The 16306-nt window shown below is 36.4% G+C and overlaps 1 protein-coding gene across 1 annotated transcript; it reads right to left on the minus strand.

Moving 5' to 3' along the window:
* Positions 1 to 12701: 12701 nt before the first annotated feature.
* On the minus strand, positions 12702 to 15493 carry LOC131063227 (chromatin-remodeling ATPase INO80). The gene is made up of 2 exons (XM_057997026.2): positions 15192 to 15493; positions 12702 to 15006 (listed from the first exon to the last, which is right to left on the minus strand). The coding sequence occupies exon 2, from the start codon at positions 14798 to 14800 to the stop codon at positions 13322 to 13324; it is 1479 nt and encodes a 492-aa protein (XP_057853009.2). The 5' UTR covers positions 14801 to 15006; positions 15192 to 15493; the 3' UTR covers positions 12702 to 13321.
* Between the last annotated feature and the right edge of the window lie 813 nt (positions 15494 to 16306).

Consider the following 16306-nt stretch of genomic DNA (forward strand, 5'->3'; position numbering starts at 1 on the left):
CCCTCCCTTAACATCCCCTAAAAAATGGCCCAAAAGTACCCATGTATCGAAGACACGTCCTATCATCCCCTAATGTCCATGTCCCCAAAACATAGGGGAGCATAGCTTTCAAAAGGCACCACCAAGAGTGAGCATCCTTATAATTGCCACACAAAGTAAAACTTTGACTATTGGAGAGTAGAACATCGACAAACTCATAAGTACATCCTTATAGTAAAAGTAAAACTTTGACTACTGGAGAGTAGAACATCAACAAACTCACTAATAAGTACATCTTCCACATCAAGACTAGGGAAGAGTCTTAATTAAACCTAGCTCAAAGTAAAACTTTGATTGTTAGAGAGTAGAACATCAACAAACTCACTCATAAGTACATCCTCCACATCAAGACTAGGTTAGAGTCTTAATTAAACCTAGCTTGAACCCTTTTGTTGTCTTCCACATTTCTATATAGAGTAACCCTCCTCAACAAAGAAAATCTCTTGAAGAAATAATGTTTTGGAATTGGCACAAAGGTAAGAAGATGCAATGTGATGATCATCTTGTTCCACCACTCTACAAGAATTGTTTGTACTTGAAGAATCTTTCTTCAATATCTTGCTCTTTCTCATTTATGATGATCTTCATCTTCTCGATCATAGAGTCAATGCCATTATACCTCTCCCAAGCATGGTTTATACATGTCAGTGAAACAAACCATACTCAAACTACATTTAGTGAAACTAAGCAAATATTCAACACAACCCCAAGTGTCATCCCAAATCATTTACTTAAAATTCATTGTCCTCATAATATTGGATTGCTTCCATAAGACTAAAGTTAGCTAGTGATCATGCTAGAAAATGCCTATTGCATCTCCACAAATCATCTCAAGGCACTGTGTTACGAGTAAATTGGTATTCAACAACCTATCCAGAAAAAAAAAAATCAAAAAAATAAGATAAAGATTAAAAAAAACTTCAATAAATAAATTACTAAAGTCAAAACTTTTATTGTTTCAATTAAGTTCACCAACTCCAATTTTGAGAATGATTTTGAATATGGCTTAGTGATAAACATTTGGATCTATTATGCTTAGGCATACACATGTTTTATCCAATCAATTTTCTGTCCAATTTTTCTACCATTAAGTTAAATGGAGAACACAAGGCATCCAAAAGATGTGTGGCTAGTGTGCCTCAACCAACAAACAAGCCACTTTGCAATTTCTTGTGTTGTTTGTTATGACTTGGATTACATTTTTAAGCTCCACTTACTCAATGGCCCATATGACAATATCAATAATAAATTGTACATTGCTCACTTACTCTTCACATTCCACCACTTCGTAAAACATTGCCTTCTTATGGGATACTACAATCAAATTGATAAAAGGATCACTTTTGGCACTCTTCCATCCATCAAAAATGAAGGACAACCCCATCTCAATCCATGAATCCCCAATGACCAACAGTGACTCATCTACAAGTTTCACATTCCTTACCTATAAAGTGTTGTGAACCTTCGCAAAAATCAAACCCTTATCATTATGTTAGCAGTTGCAATTTCTTGCGTTGTTTGTTATGACTTGGATTACATTTTTAAGCTCCACTTACTCAATGGCCCATATGACAATATTAATAATAAATTGTATATTGCTCACTTACTCTTCACATTCCACCACTTCGTAAAACATTGCCTTCTTATAGGATACTACAATCAAATTGATAAAAGGATCACTTTTGGCACTCTTCCATCCATCAAAAATGAAGGACAACCCCATCTCAATCTATGAATCCCCAATGACCAACAGTGACTCATCTACAAGTTTCACATTCCTTACCTATAAAGTGTTGTGAACCTTCGCAAAAATCAAACCCTTATCATTATGTTAGCAGAACAACATTGAAAGACAGCCCATTAGCAAAGACACATCTTGCAATGTTACATTCTCTTGGGATTCATTTTAAAATGCTTTCTCCAATGGCTCATTTGTTCTCATGTGCAGTGAGCTCTTCTTCTTGCTAACCATAAAATGAGTCGCTTTGTACCACAACTTCAAGAACACAAAGAAATGGGAGAAAGGGGGGCTTCCTTGATTCAAGATCCCCTCTCCAGCAAAGAATAACCTAATCTAAGGCAATTGCTTCATCCCATGAATATATTGCAACACTCTAGATGTTGGCACAAGTGCATCCTTCTTGCCTCTACAAAATTTGATGCCCATGCCAAGTTATATCACACACATCAACTTTCAATCAGCTATATGAGCTTGTATATTTCACACCACACTCACTACAAATCCAAAAATGACTTACCAACTAGAACATGTTGTATCATGTCAAACTTACTAACGCAAAGATGAATTTGGGTCTATTTTGAAGCCATGTTGGCATGCAAAGCTAAAACTGGACATCATTGTCGTCCCTATGATAAAAAGTTTGGAAGACAGCACATTTCAATAAAGTTAATAAAATGATTGCACTCACTTTGACATATAAGAATGGAAAAAAATAGAGTTTGCTCATAGAAGAAAAATAAATAAGAAGCCTGCCTCCAATACAAGAATCTTCATCCACAATCTCCTTGGCAGTGAATAGGCCCGTGCACGATAGATGAATAGCAGTGCAACCTCTTTTTGGAACCTTCAATGGTCAATCTAAAGCTATACTCATGCAATGACAAACAAGAATGAAAGTGAGTACAATGTTTAAGGGTTTGTCTGTTCTGTTTTCAAAATGAGGTAAATAGGTTTGTTCTTGAGTTTTAAGTGAGGTTCAATTTAGGATTTAGGATTAAGTTTTCAGGTTGACTGGTCAAATTAAGGTAAAAATAGCAAAAAAAAAGTCAAAACCCTCACAAAAATCACTTAAATTCATCCAAGGTTGTAAATTTTTCACCTAGTAAAAACCGCGATTGTACCCAAACAATTCTGGACTAAAATTGCAGAACCCTAGAAGAATTCACAAGGTTCCATAGCAACTGCATTTAAGTACATTTGTATTCTGATTTCAGACATTTTGGGGATAGATTTGATAATGCAGAAGAAACAGCTAAATGGCAAGACCTCAAACAAACCAACTTGTACATTCTTCAATAACCCACTTAGTTCAAAAAGAACAAACACAATAATAAGAAAAGTGGCCAACTAAAGCTGGAATGAGCACTAATAAAACAGCTTGGGAAGATTTATAGAAGCAGGTCCATTGTTGTTATGCAAGGAAAGTGTAATCCAAGGAACAGGTGTATAGTTAAGAGACAACTTTATTTGGTCAAAAATTCTCAATTGGTACAGCAGCAGATGTGATGAGAAAGATTAGATTGGCATAGACAAGTCAGCACTAGAGAAAACATCACAAAGAAAACAAACTGATGAGCTTACTGTGCCTTGACTATGCCTTGGGCTGCCATTTGCTGGTTATCTTCACACCATAGCTTAAGAGAGGAATAACAGGTTAAAAGGAGAATCCGGATGTTAGTTGATTCAGGTAGCACGAATCATTTCTGAGTCTAAACTTGCTCCAGCACTTGGGTTGCATGTGTGTGCATCTATCCTACTTTCAAGATTAATATTGCAAATGGAACTAACATGTCCTGAAAGGACTTGGCAAAGGGTGTGGATCTCAGAATGGGTCTTAATCAATAACTACAGCTTGCATATATTACCTTCGGGTGGAGCTAATGCGATATCGAACATGTAATGGCTTTGTGTACTTGGCAAAATCCAGATGGAATTTGAATAGTTGTATCTAAAATTCATATAGAAAGGCAGAGCACATAAAATCATAGGTTACCAGCCACCTAAATGCTCCATCATGTAAGTTTATAATCTGCAAAACCAGATCAAACAGGACAACACAGATTAGATAATCAGTTGTCCCACCTTGAAGGGCTTGCATACTTCAACTAGTTCAGAAAGAAGCGCATATATCCAGCCAGTATAGTCAGACTTACAGTAGTACCAAATGGTATTTGGTGACAATCCTGAGAATCTTCAACCAGAAAAGAGTCAAAAGTATGTTGCAGAGATCCAAAACCCATAATTATAACTCCTTATTGAAACCCAAGTTGTTAAATGATGAAATTGAAAAGATCGTACGGGAATCACAGTATTACTTGACATTGGGCACATTATTCCAAGCTAGAGCCCTTTTGTCACACAAGCTGCATTGTTTATGATGCATTGAGCAAGAAGGTTATAAAGACTTAATTTTGTATTCTTAGAGTGGATGAGTTGACTGATGAATCACATGGGGCAATTATTTTCAATATAATCAACCGGACATCTGGCTACCATCAGATCGGAGTAACATCTAAGGATACACAGTGAGGAGTATTTAGGATGCACCATGGACATCATTAAAATTTTATCGTACTTTTTAGTCTCACAAATGTACCAGCAACTTTAGAGACTGCTATGAATAAGCATGCAAAAAGGTTTTGCAGATGCTGGCATAAGGAGGCATGCAGTGAAGCAAATAGGGAAAAGGCACATTTGAGCTTCAGACAGTGAAAATTGATCTTGAAATGAAGTTTATCTAGGATCCAGATTAAAAACTCAGAGAATCAATTGTTGATCCTCTTAGGGATGATATTGAAATGAGAAAAAAATACCCAAAGAGGCACACTGATGAAAGAGCTGCAAGCACTAATCCTATACATGAAGGCAATGAAGGAAGGATTATTGGAAAATGACAAAAAATCATCAATTTAAGAATAGAGTTTCTGTTATGATGTCAAAGTTTCAAGACAGCATATTGAAATGAAAACAAATTCTGAAGAACTAATGTCGACACAAAGCCACTTAAAGTTTGACTTCAAAATTATTTCCATGTGGAAAATGAAACTTGACAAGTTGCTTGCCTCAGCAGAAAAAAAGAGAGATACTTTAATTACATTAGATGGTGATGCAGGTGAGAAAGCACGAGTACTCTAGGAGTTGGCCCTGAGCAAGCTTATTGCATCATCATTCATGAAGTACAGGGAAAACAAAAGTGGAGCTGGCTAAGAAAGAGCAGCCAGTCTCTGAATAATTGCAGACTTAAAACAGTCAGTTGCAGAAAAAAAGCATCTATAAGGATGCTTTCCTCTGCTAAAGAAAACCTAGTTCAAGTGAGCACTTCCAAGAAGGAAACTATTTTGCTTGTGGAAAAAAGGAGCACAATATTAGACGCAGGAAATAAAGTAGTGCCAACAGCAAGAAACTTCAAAAAGTTGGGGACTACAATTACAGATTTTAAGCATGGAGAAAGATACTGCTTCCGGTAACATGGAGAAGACTTTTTTTCACATCTGCTGAATATAGAGGAGTAAATAAATAAAGAAGTTACAGCATTCTAAGAGGCTGGAGATATTATTATGTTGAAGGAAAGACAGTTAACAATGGAAAGAAGTGTGAAACTTCTGGCTGCTTCAACTAAAAAGAAATGACCCACAGCACACGGTTGAAGATCTTCAAAAAGCAGGAAATTTGCTTGCAGAGACAGAAGCTGTAGATTCTGAAGCTGATAAGCCTCGAGCAGGTTGCATTCCTGGTGAGGAAGTAAAAGTAAAGCTGATCCTAAAGACTAGAATATATTCTCTAAAAGAGATAGAACGCCAAGGAAGCAGATTCTTACAAAACATTGGAGACCAGCTAGTTGAGGAGAGGTGAGCTGTAATGACCCCAAAATTGCTCTTAAAAATTGGGATGAAAATAGAACATAGATATATTCATTCAATGGAAACAGGAAGAAGTTAAATAAATTGTTATAGGAAAAAAATTAAAAATAGAAATACAACAAAAAATGCAATTATTTTTCATGCATCTCATTAGAGGTTTTCTTGTTTTCGCATGATAAATTCAAAGTGAACTTATCCTCTCTAGATATAGCGATAGCATGTTTGTTATACTTGTGTTTAGTATAGTAGCATTATGTACATGTTAGTCACAATCTCGTCTCACCCAAGTTAAGGAATGAGGTCTTGTTGTGACGTCTTCACACATCGCTCCATTGCAAATGGGGACCCCCACTTTTTGCTTTTTAGAGTAAAAGTTTTGCCTAGTTTCCTAGTGTTTGCCTTTGCCGATGAGGGTTTTTGAATTTTGAATAGGATCATGTGTTTAAAATGTCAAAATGTTGGAGTGATCCTGAGTTTTGCCTAAGTCTAGGGGTTGCCTTAGGGTTTTGATTTGTTCTTGCTAAGTGTTGCATTGACATTTGAGCGTTAACCTGTTTTGAACATCCACGTCAATGATTTTAAAGTGCTAAGGTGTTTTAAGACCTTTAGGAGTTGTTTTCTCGCTCCGAGGAAGTTATTCGAGTTGATTTTGCACTTTATCCCAATAGGTTTCCTTTGTTTCACTCAATTTTTTAATGAATTTGCCTAAGTCCAGATGAATTTTATTGAATTTTGAAGTTTCTTAGTGGTTTTGAGTGGAAAAATCATCATTTTTCAGATGAAAATCCATGTTCTAAGGGTTAAAAGGTCAAAATTCCACACTGGAGGTGCTTTTCCCCTCATATTCCTGACTACCCATGATTTTCCCCCACTCAAAATCCAGACTGGACATGGATTTCTCCTTAAATCCATACTTGACCCATTTTTCCACCACTGTGAATCCATACTAGGGTCGATTTTCCCCTGGATGCATTAAATTTTGGCTAAGTGTTAGGATTTATCCTGACCACCCTCGTTTTTCCACCAAGAAGTGTGGATGAAGTTGTGGATGACTTAAGTGAAGATTCCTGATGACTATCGATTTTCCACAAGAGCTTTTCATGACGGTCTTTTGTGGATTTTAGTGCGGAAAGTACAAATTGAAGATTTTTGAGTCCGGATTGCTTTCCAGACTAGGGTCGATTTTCCCCCAAAGACCATTTTAATGATTTTTAATAAGTTTTCATTGGGATTTTTATCCCAACATGGGGCGATTTTCCCCCCAAGGGTCAGTTTTGATTTAAATTTTAAAATATTTTAATAAAGTGACCCAATTTAATTGTTTTTTGCAAGTGTTAATGATTATTTAAAAAATCAAAAAACAATTAATAAATGATTTGCAATAAACATTTAATGATCAGATACTTCTAGAAGCAAATCGATTCTCCCCAGGCAAGTATAAGTATCAAAGTTTTATCCCACATTGCTTGTGTGGTGAAGTTTCAAGGTAAAAATGTGTTTAAGTATGCCTGCCTAGCATTAAAATATCATTATATTTGCTGAGTGTGATTGCTAAGTTGCTGATTTGGGTGATTTTCTCCAGCTGGGCAATTTTGGTGAAGTGTCTACTTGACACATTTGGAGTTGAAAGTTAGTTTTGATGTTCATTTTCTGCCTATTCCCAGCTGGGCGATATTTCTTGGCAGCCATTGGAGCATGTTTTTGAGAGTAATTTTCAGATTTGGGATGTCATGCCATGGCTGAAGTTGGGCGATTTTATTGGGGAAGCTGATTCCTCCATATCTTGATGAATTTTGGTGATAATTTTGAGTATTAAAGGGCTGCCATTATTTTCAGACCTTGCTGGGCGCCATTGCTGGGAGTGATTTGACCCCCATTGTTGGTTGGGAACACATTTTCAGAATTATTCTTCATTGCCTAGCTCATCCACACTGAAGCGATTTTGGTTAAAGGCTGTTTGGAGGAGTTTTCAATGCATTTTCAAGGGCTGCCATTGTTGTTACAGTCTGAAACTCCATAGTTGTAGGTTGTCTTCAGACTGATTTTCATTTCTAGCCACTTGCCAACTTGGAAAATTTTACTTGGGCGTCATTTCTTATGAGTTTTTTGGGCATATGGTGGAGCTCCATTGCTGATCTAAGTCTGAAACTTCACTTTCAAATTTGTCTTCAAACTTAGATATTTTTTACCAGTCTTTTGTTTGTGTCCAGATTTGACAAACTTCACTTTGGGAAGGTGAAACTCATCAAATACAGGTGTTTCCTATGACTGCGACAAGTTTAAATGACTGATTTATTGAAGTTGCAGGTTGTCTTCAGACATTGGGCAGCCATTGTTGGACCTTGGAAGGGTGTCTTCAAATTTTAAGAACTAAAAAATCAGACTTTTCCACACCCTTTTCCAAGCATTTTCAGAATTGTGGTATACTTATTGGCACTAATTTTGATATTTTTCTGAGTATATCGGGTTGTCTTCAAACTGACACTTTAATTCCAGCCACATAGTTGTGCCCAGATGTGACCATTTCTGATTTTGAAGGTCAAAATAATTCAAATGCAAGCATGTGACATGGCTGTGACCACTTCCAGCCATTGATTTTCATCATTTTCAGAGTGTCTTCGAGCCATTTTCAGACTTTCAGAGGGTGTATTCAGACTTATGAATCAGAAAATCAGACTTCAATACACCATTTTTTTAAGTATTTTCAGACATTGGATGGTGTATTCAGACTCAGTCCTCAGAAAATCAGACTTTTATAACAACTTTGATATCAAAAATCGATCACTTTTTGAGGGTTTTCAGACCTCCAAGTGATGTTTTCAGACCTGGACATTCATTTTCGAGCACCAAATCATACATTTTCTGAGTTTACATGGGTATCTTCAAACTTAGCAATTGTGATCAGACTTATCCTAAGTCTGAAAATCAATTTTTCTTCAGGAAAATCTTCCAGATTTCAATCCGGACCTTCATATTTTCCATAATTGGTGTTACAATTTTTTAAGATTACCTATCACATGTTGGGACAAATGTCAAGAACAAAGTCCCTATGAGGTTCTAATTTCCACTCAACACGTGATGATCAAGGACAGTGAGTCTAGATGAGGGTCAGATTTCCACTTGAGTACGGAATTCCAAAGGAAGTTGTCCAGATAGGCATCAAATTTCCACCAAGCGAAGAATGGACAAGGATAATGCGGATGGTTTTGAGGAATGATCAATCCATATGCGGATGAATTTCCCACCAAGGTTGAAGTTAAGTTTATCACATGGGTGTTTGATTAAATGCTTGTTTGTTTTGCAGGATTGTTACGAGGAAAGAAAGCATGATGATCAAGGCTTGAGGTGAAGGAGGATGCACACAAATACGGATGAGGAAGATCAATACTTCAAAAATTGGATGAGGATTTCTGGACAGAGATTCCAGAAGGTGAAGATGAAGACTAGATCAATCATGAAGAAGACTTCACCTTGATGGTGAACAAATGAAGGAAAGAAAGTTCAGGACATGAGCACAAAGGGATTCCACATTATGAAATCTGGAACTACATCAAGGAATTCCCATATCAAAGTGCGTCAAGGAAGGAAATATTTCAGGATTCCAAGATTGGGAAATTTTCCAAACATAAGGAGGGAATAGCTCATGGAATTCCTTAACATAAGGATGGAATGTAAAGTATCATAAGAGATTCCAAACATTGTGAAGGTGAAGATTGTACAAGGCAAATTGAAAGTTGAGGTGGCATCCTAGTCACCATTCATTCAATCAAAGGGTACCAAGTCAACATTCATTCAAGGAAGGAATAGGTGACACATGGCACTACATGGAATATTATTTATCTTACCTACCCTCGTTTCTTATTGGCCAATGTAATGGTGGTTGTACAAACCCTAATTAAGGTTTTATCTTGTAATCTTGATCGTTGATCTTGAATCAATCTGAGCCATTCATTTCTTTCAAGGCTCTATATAAACCTAATTGTCTCCCATTTGTAAGCGAGAGTTTTTGTAGAATTGTTGGTATATGCTGCAGCTATTTGAATCTAAATCATTGTTCAATTTGTTGGTGATTTTGCTCTTCAAATGTTGTCTTTGCATTCATGGTTCTCAATTCTTCCAAGTTAAATTAGAATTTTAGATTAGAATTTATTTTCATGCATGTTAGATTGAGTGGAAGATATGTTGAGTATATTTGTGCGGAATCCTTAATCCATACCACTAGCCTCTTGTCGTTGGTAAGTGCGCCTTGTGTGGTCAATTGGAAATTTATGCAAGATTAACTTCAATTATTATGCATCCCTTGATATGCATCAACTTGGATGGTGTCAATGTTTGATGGTAATAATTTGAAAATCAATAAGTATACCTTAGATGATTGCACTAAGCTCGTGTCAATACCTGTTTGTGAGACCTTGCCTAGTTTGATTCCACTAAATTTGTTCATCATTTCCTACATTCCTAGGCTTATCTAAGTAAAGTCCTGTTAGAATTGAGTCGAGAGCTTCATTGTTGAATCCTAAGTCATCGGCATTCCCATCCTAATCCATGATAATATTGAGATTCATGTACAAAGTAAGTCCCCTTGTGATTCCAGCATTATCACATCAAACCACTAAACTTATCCACACGTCAAGACCTGATATTTCGTAACCTTGGAGTTGTCTCATTTGATCGCGAAGCATAGCATATGAGAGACTTTGTTCAAGAGAGGATAAAATACCTTGGTATTTTATTCTGTGTTCGCATGTGCATTAAAAACACATCAACAGGTCTGTATAATTTAGAGTATTAGAACTCTAAATATCAGATCAGATCAGAAATTCAATGTCTTTTCTGCCACATAAACACAGCCTTCAAAGCTCTAAACATGATGTCATATTCTTGGGGAAGTTTTTTTACTAAAATTGTGAGTTTCAGAACGAGTTTATAGTTTGGGCTCACTTCAGTGGTATCAGAGCTGAAAATACCAGGATTTAGGTTTCCATAAAGTTTTTCAGTACATATTTGGAACTTTTATATTTAAAGTGCAGAATTTCCTTAGCCAAGTGATTATTTGGAAAATTCAACGATAATATCTCAGATTTTTACAGAAAATTTAGTTTCCAAAATTGCAAGACTAGAACTTCAGAATATAGTTAGGCTCATTACAGTGGTACCAGAAATGCAAAAATAAAACTCTTAAGGTTTTCAAATAGATTTTCAGCATAGAGTTCAACTTTTCATATTCTAGGTGCAGAATTTGGCAGCTAGAATAGCAAGTGCTCATTTGGAACATTCCAAACCAAAACATGTCTTTATTACAGAATAAAAGACACTGAAAATCGCATGTGAGGATGCTCATTCAACCAGATCACACAATTTAAATTCTTATAATTCAAGAAAATCTTATTACAAAACTACTAAATGGCCTTCACATGGCCACATTTGTTCGACTTCCCTAGACTAAACCTCATTTTGGATAAAAGAATGCATGAATAGCAGGTAACGTCTATAAAATGCAACTAAATATAACAAGAACAAATGTGTTGTTTCTATATACATCTAAAGGGGAAACGTCATGTAAAACAAGTTACTGCTTAACTTGGCATGTGGAAAGCAACTTCGTGCTTTACTCTATTTCTATTTCCCGTATAATTAACTCTATTTTTAATTCTCTGCCAATTCTCTTAGAATAAGCGTATCCTCTATTCTCATCTTATTCCTAGACCAAATTTGAGCCTCATTACATCAACTATTTCATTCAAAATTTTAATGTACCAATGCAGCTTCATAATTTATTCTATTTCTACTTCCACTCAAATAACTTTATTTTCAATACTCGGCCCATTCCCCTAGAATAAGTGTATTCCTAGGCCAAATTAAGATTCATTACATCATCTATTTCATTCAAATTTTAAATGTTCCAATCATCTGATTAAAGAGAAATCCAAGCTGATGGGCACGAGTAAAAAATATTACCACTACCACAACACAAAGAAACTTTTGAAACTTAAAGGACAAATATATGTTAGAAAGTCTCATTGTAGAAATTATCTGGCATGGGAAAGCCTTTCAAACGAACCATAAACCACCTAAGCCAGATCTGACAGACAAATTGATCTAAGAGAATGATAAACAATTATACTCATGCAGTTAGTGAATTATACCAGTAAACTTGCTTAAGGACTGTGATCCACCAGTAAACCCTAAGTTATTTAACATAGCTGGCATAGGTTCAAGTCATGTCTTAACTTGGCCTGATGGCACCTTATCCCAAGTACAGTTACAAAAATAAATAAATAAACAGATGAAATAATTTGTTTAGGCTCTGATAATCTTAATCAAAGCTTGTTTCACTTCCATGTTTTTGGCCAAGATTGCTCTATTCTTGATTTATATGTAAAAGAAATTTGCAAATATTTTATTCTTATGAATGAGAAAACAACATGCCTGAAACATCAAACAGAATAAAAGCAGTCAAATTCCATTAGTTGATAAAAAAACAAAACACATTGTGCACCATAATTACTGATCTGAATGCATAAACTTAAACAGAATATACCATATAGGGAGAACGACTACATATTTCCTGATTGGAAAATGCATATAAAAGTCAAATAGTAGAAGGGACGAACCTATTCCAGTAATATTTTTCTCTATCCTGTGTGCATATAACATTTCCTACAGAACCAATTGATTGTCTTTAGTGCATAGTAGAAGGGACGAACCTATTCCAGTAATATGTTTCTCTATCCTGTGTGCATATAACATTTCCTACAGAACCAATTGATTGTCTTTAGTGCAAGAAAGCTTCTGTGCTCTATATCTTTTATAATATATCCTAGCTATACAGTGTCCTCTTACAAAATCAGGTCAGTGAATAAGTTTGCATCCTTCAAAAAATGTGTATACATATCCAAATGAGATGCGAGACTGTGACTGGTTCCAGAAAACAAAATTAATACTAGAAACAGAGAGAAAGCAATGAAATGCAGCCTAATCAATAAAAAAATGTAAAATTCAATGACCATAACAAGGCTTGAATTTTCATGATTGAAAAGCAAAATAAGAGTACCAAAACATTGATAAATTCGTTCCTTTTTATTCAGATATTACGAACAGAACGGCACTTATTTGGGATGATTTAAATACTTCACAGATGAAACCATAACAGGAATTTTAAGTGTTAAGAGGCCAACCAGCAATCCATGTTGTTGTTCACAATCTTATCAATTCATATCCTTAAACATAGCAACTTGAACTTGCTACTCATCAACAAAACCAAAAGCTGTGCTGTATATAATTTACAAAGTGCATTCAAATAAACTATAATAGGTTCTTTTTTCCAAACATGGCAAAACTCCTATGATTACTGTCCACCCTGGCTAAATTACTGAAGCCTACACAAAATCAATTTTCTTCATCTCTAAGTTTCATGCACATCTGTCCTAATATATTTTGCCTCCTAGTTATTCAGCTGCATCCTTGATTTATCTCAACCATTTGTGGGCTCACAATGGTCTCATTTACAGTAGTTTTTATCAACAAATTCATAGAAAAACCTATTCAATAGAGGTGCTTAATGCTTTAGGCATACCTGCATGTGCTCAGCAATACAGGGGTGCTGACAACATGTAACAAACCTCTGCCTTATCCAAAGATTGAGAACTTCATAAAATCGGTATTTTGTATCTTCTATGATTCACTGCATCGACTCTCCTCTAACCATATCATGCTGCTCCATTCCACGAAACCTGTCCATCTTAAGGGTGACAGATGGCATAGATGCTTCAGATCTTTTGAACTCTAATTCCAATTCCTTCTCCTTCAATTGCAATGCCATTCGCTCATTTTCTAGTTTCATCCTTTCATTCTCCAACTTAAGCTTGTCCAATTCTCTATCCTTCCTACTTCTAAATTTCTTCCACTTCATCCGTTGTTTCTCCAGTTCAAATGCATCAGCTTGAATCATCACTTTCTGTTCTTCCAATTGCATAGTTCGAGTCTTCATCCATTGTCTCTTCTGCCATTCTGCTTTAGTGGGATCCTGCAACACACCCATAAGTTCCTGGTTGAAATTGTCTTGGACATTGGGCCTTCCAAATTCCTGAGATCCAGGTGATGACCACAAATTCATATCATCCCAATTTGCATTCATCCTCGGCCTTTTCAAGCTTTCTTCCATTCCAACCTCCATCTCTGGATCTCCTTCATTCTCATTATCATCGTCGTCGTCATCTTCATCATCTTCCTCCTCCTCCTTTATATCCTCCTCCTCATTCTCCTCCCCGCCACCACCACATCCACCACTTGTGTCCTCAATCGTAGGCCTAAACAACTCGTGTCCGTCTCTCGTTCTTGCACTATGATGCATCATCATCATACCGGGATGCTGCATCCCATGATCAGATTCCAAATGAATTCTATTCCCATTATGGTATGCACACATCTCCCTATAAAAGAGATGCTTAGAACTCAAGATTTTCCTCACATCGTCCTTGGCCTTGTCAGAGAGATGACCCATCTTATCAAGAAGGGAAGGGTTCTCAACTACCTCACAAGCAGTTCCCCTGCCAAGGACATCATTCAGCCTCTTGTACCTCTTATTGAGATCATTGAACTTATCCTCACATTGCTGGGGAGAAACAGGATGCCCCTTGCTATTCATCAACTTAGACACTGACTTCCACTTGCCCTTCTTCTGCAAAATCCCAGATTTCCTCTTACTATTAACATTACCCTCGTGTGTACAGTCGCCCTCCTCTCCCACCCACAAGACAGCAGTGATGAGAATCCTGACCATCTCATCAGTCCACTTCATGCGATGCCAGGGAGAGGTATCTTTCTCCTTCTTACCGCCCTTGGAACCATCCGTCCCATCCTCTGTAAAACTCGGCTCATCCTCCTCGCTCTGAGAGGGTTTACACCTATTAGAGTTTCTGCCCAGACTCTTGACATCATGGCCAAAACAATGATGATGCTGTTGTTGCTGCTGCTGCTGCTGTTGTTGCGGATGCATATGTGTAGTATCCTGTCCACCTGCAGTGGCCATATGGGGCAGAAGCTGCATAGGACTACCACCAAAAGGCCGGGCCTGACGAGAAAAATGCTGCAGTTGCAAGGGATCAGCCATTGAAGGACTTCCAGACAACATTGCTCCATCCATTACACTTCCTTCCATTCCGCTTTTATTATCTTCAGCTACTCACACAACACATATTACCCAAGTACATCCCCAAACAGAATTGTTTCTTTGCCGCAGATCCTAAAATTTAATCTCATACCACCAAATCGCATAACCTTCCAAACCCACCTCAGCGAATGTACTCCCTTCCATCCTAACATTGCCTTCGGAAACTCACGTAATACATGTGACCCATTTCATTCCTAAATTAAAAAGAGTTATTTCAGATCCCCTATTCACCATTGAACACCAAATTCAATAAACTTCAAAACCCAGGTCTTTGAACGCACAGGAATTGCTCAAACAAGGAACCCAACAAAACACCCGGATTTCTGTACTAAAAACTCAGATAATACAAAAGATAAATGGGCAAAACCAGAAGGCCTACCTAATGTTACATAATGCGATTCATTCGACGCAGCCGCTCCTGAAAATGTTTAAAGAATCTTTTGCCTTCCACACTCCCATTGATTCTCGCATCTAGACAAACAAAATAAGCCTCTTGTCTTCTTCGTCTGTAACTTCAAATGTCCCTTCGCTCCGATGAAATTTGGTTCCATGTCCGAATTTTCCTCTTTTTTAAATATTCCTCGACTCTACTAAAATTAGAGAATTCTTACATTGCTTTCGTGTCTTTCTCCAGATTGGACTACCTACCTTGTGACTTGCGAGCAATTTTGCCCCTAATAGGGCTTTAATCCAAGCTTCTGCATTTTAAAATTATTTATTTTTAATTGAATAATAGACCCGTTCTTTCTTCATTCAATGTATATTGGGTGCAGTGGACCCCATGATCTTCTTGTACTCTTGTCAAGAGAAGGTAGAATGTTTATATTATTAAAAACCTATGCTTTCCACACTCCTTGATATTATAAAAGAATTACAGTCCATTTTTGCGAGCATTGAAGGGGCCATTGCATGATGTAGGGCAAGTGGTTCAAAATGCATAGAATATGGAAATATTTGTACAAATATTTATAAATACTTTCAATATTATGTTAGTGTAAAGGAGAAATGTATATATTTTGAGTTTTTTTATTGAGAATTAGAATTAGTATATTATATTAGATAAGTTTTTATTAGTGAATAATTGTATAGTTTGTAATTAATAGATTGATAAGTAGTGAATTAATAGATTTTGATTCTTGTATACAGTTTATATTGTAAATGTAGACATCTAAAACTTGCACAATTAATTCGGTCATCATTTATTCGCCTATTAATTAAATTAAAGTTTAATTAATATCCCTATTCTTCCAATCAGCCTATTAATCAAATTAAAGAATTGGTTAAAATCTTTCTCTTATAGTCTAACCTATTTGAAGAAGTTGAGAAATACAACTTTAGAGATCCCAAGAACACCTGCAAGCAAAATACATCTCACAAGAGAAGAATGGAGGCAAAAAACCAATAATCGCTCTGAAGGAAAAGATTATCATTCAGAGAGGGAATTGATTAAAAAGTACAATACGATCCTTATAAAAGAAGATTGTGCAACCCTAA

Source organism: Cryptomeria japonica, chromosome 1 (genome assembly GCF_030272615.1).
Source record: "Cryptomeria japonica chromosome 1, Sugi_1.0, whole genome shotgun sequence".
In the NCBI taxonomy this organism is placed as follows: domain Eukaryota; kingdom Viridiplantae; phylum Streptophyta; class Pinopsida; order Cupressales; family Cupressaceae; genus Cryptomeria; species Cryptomeria japonica.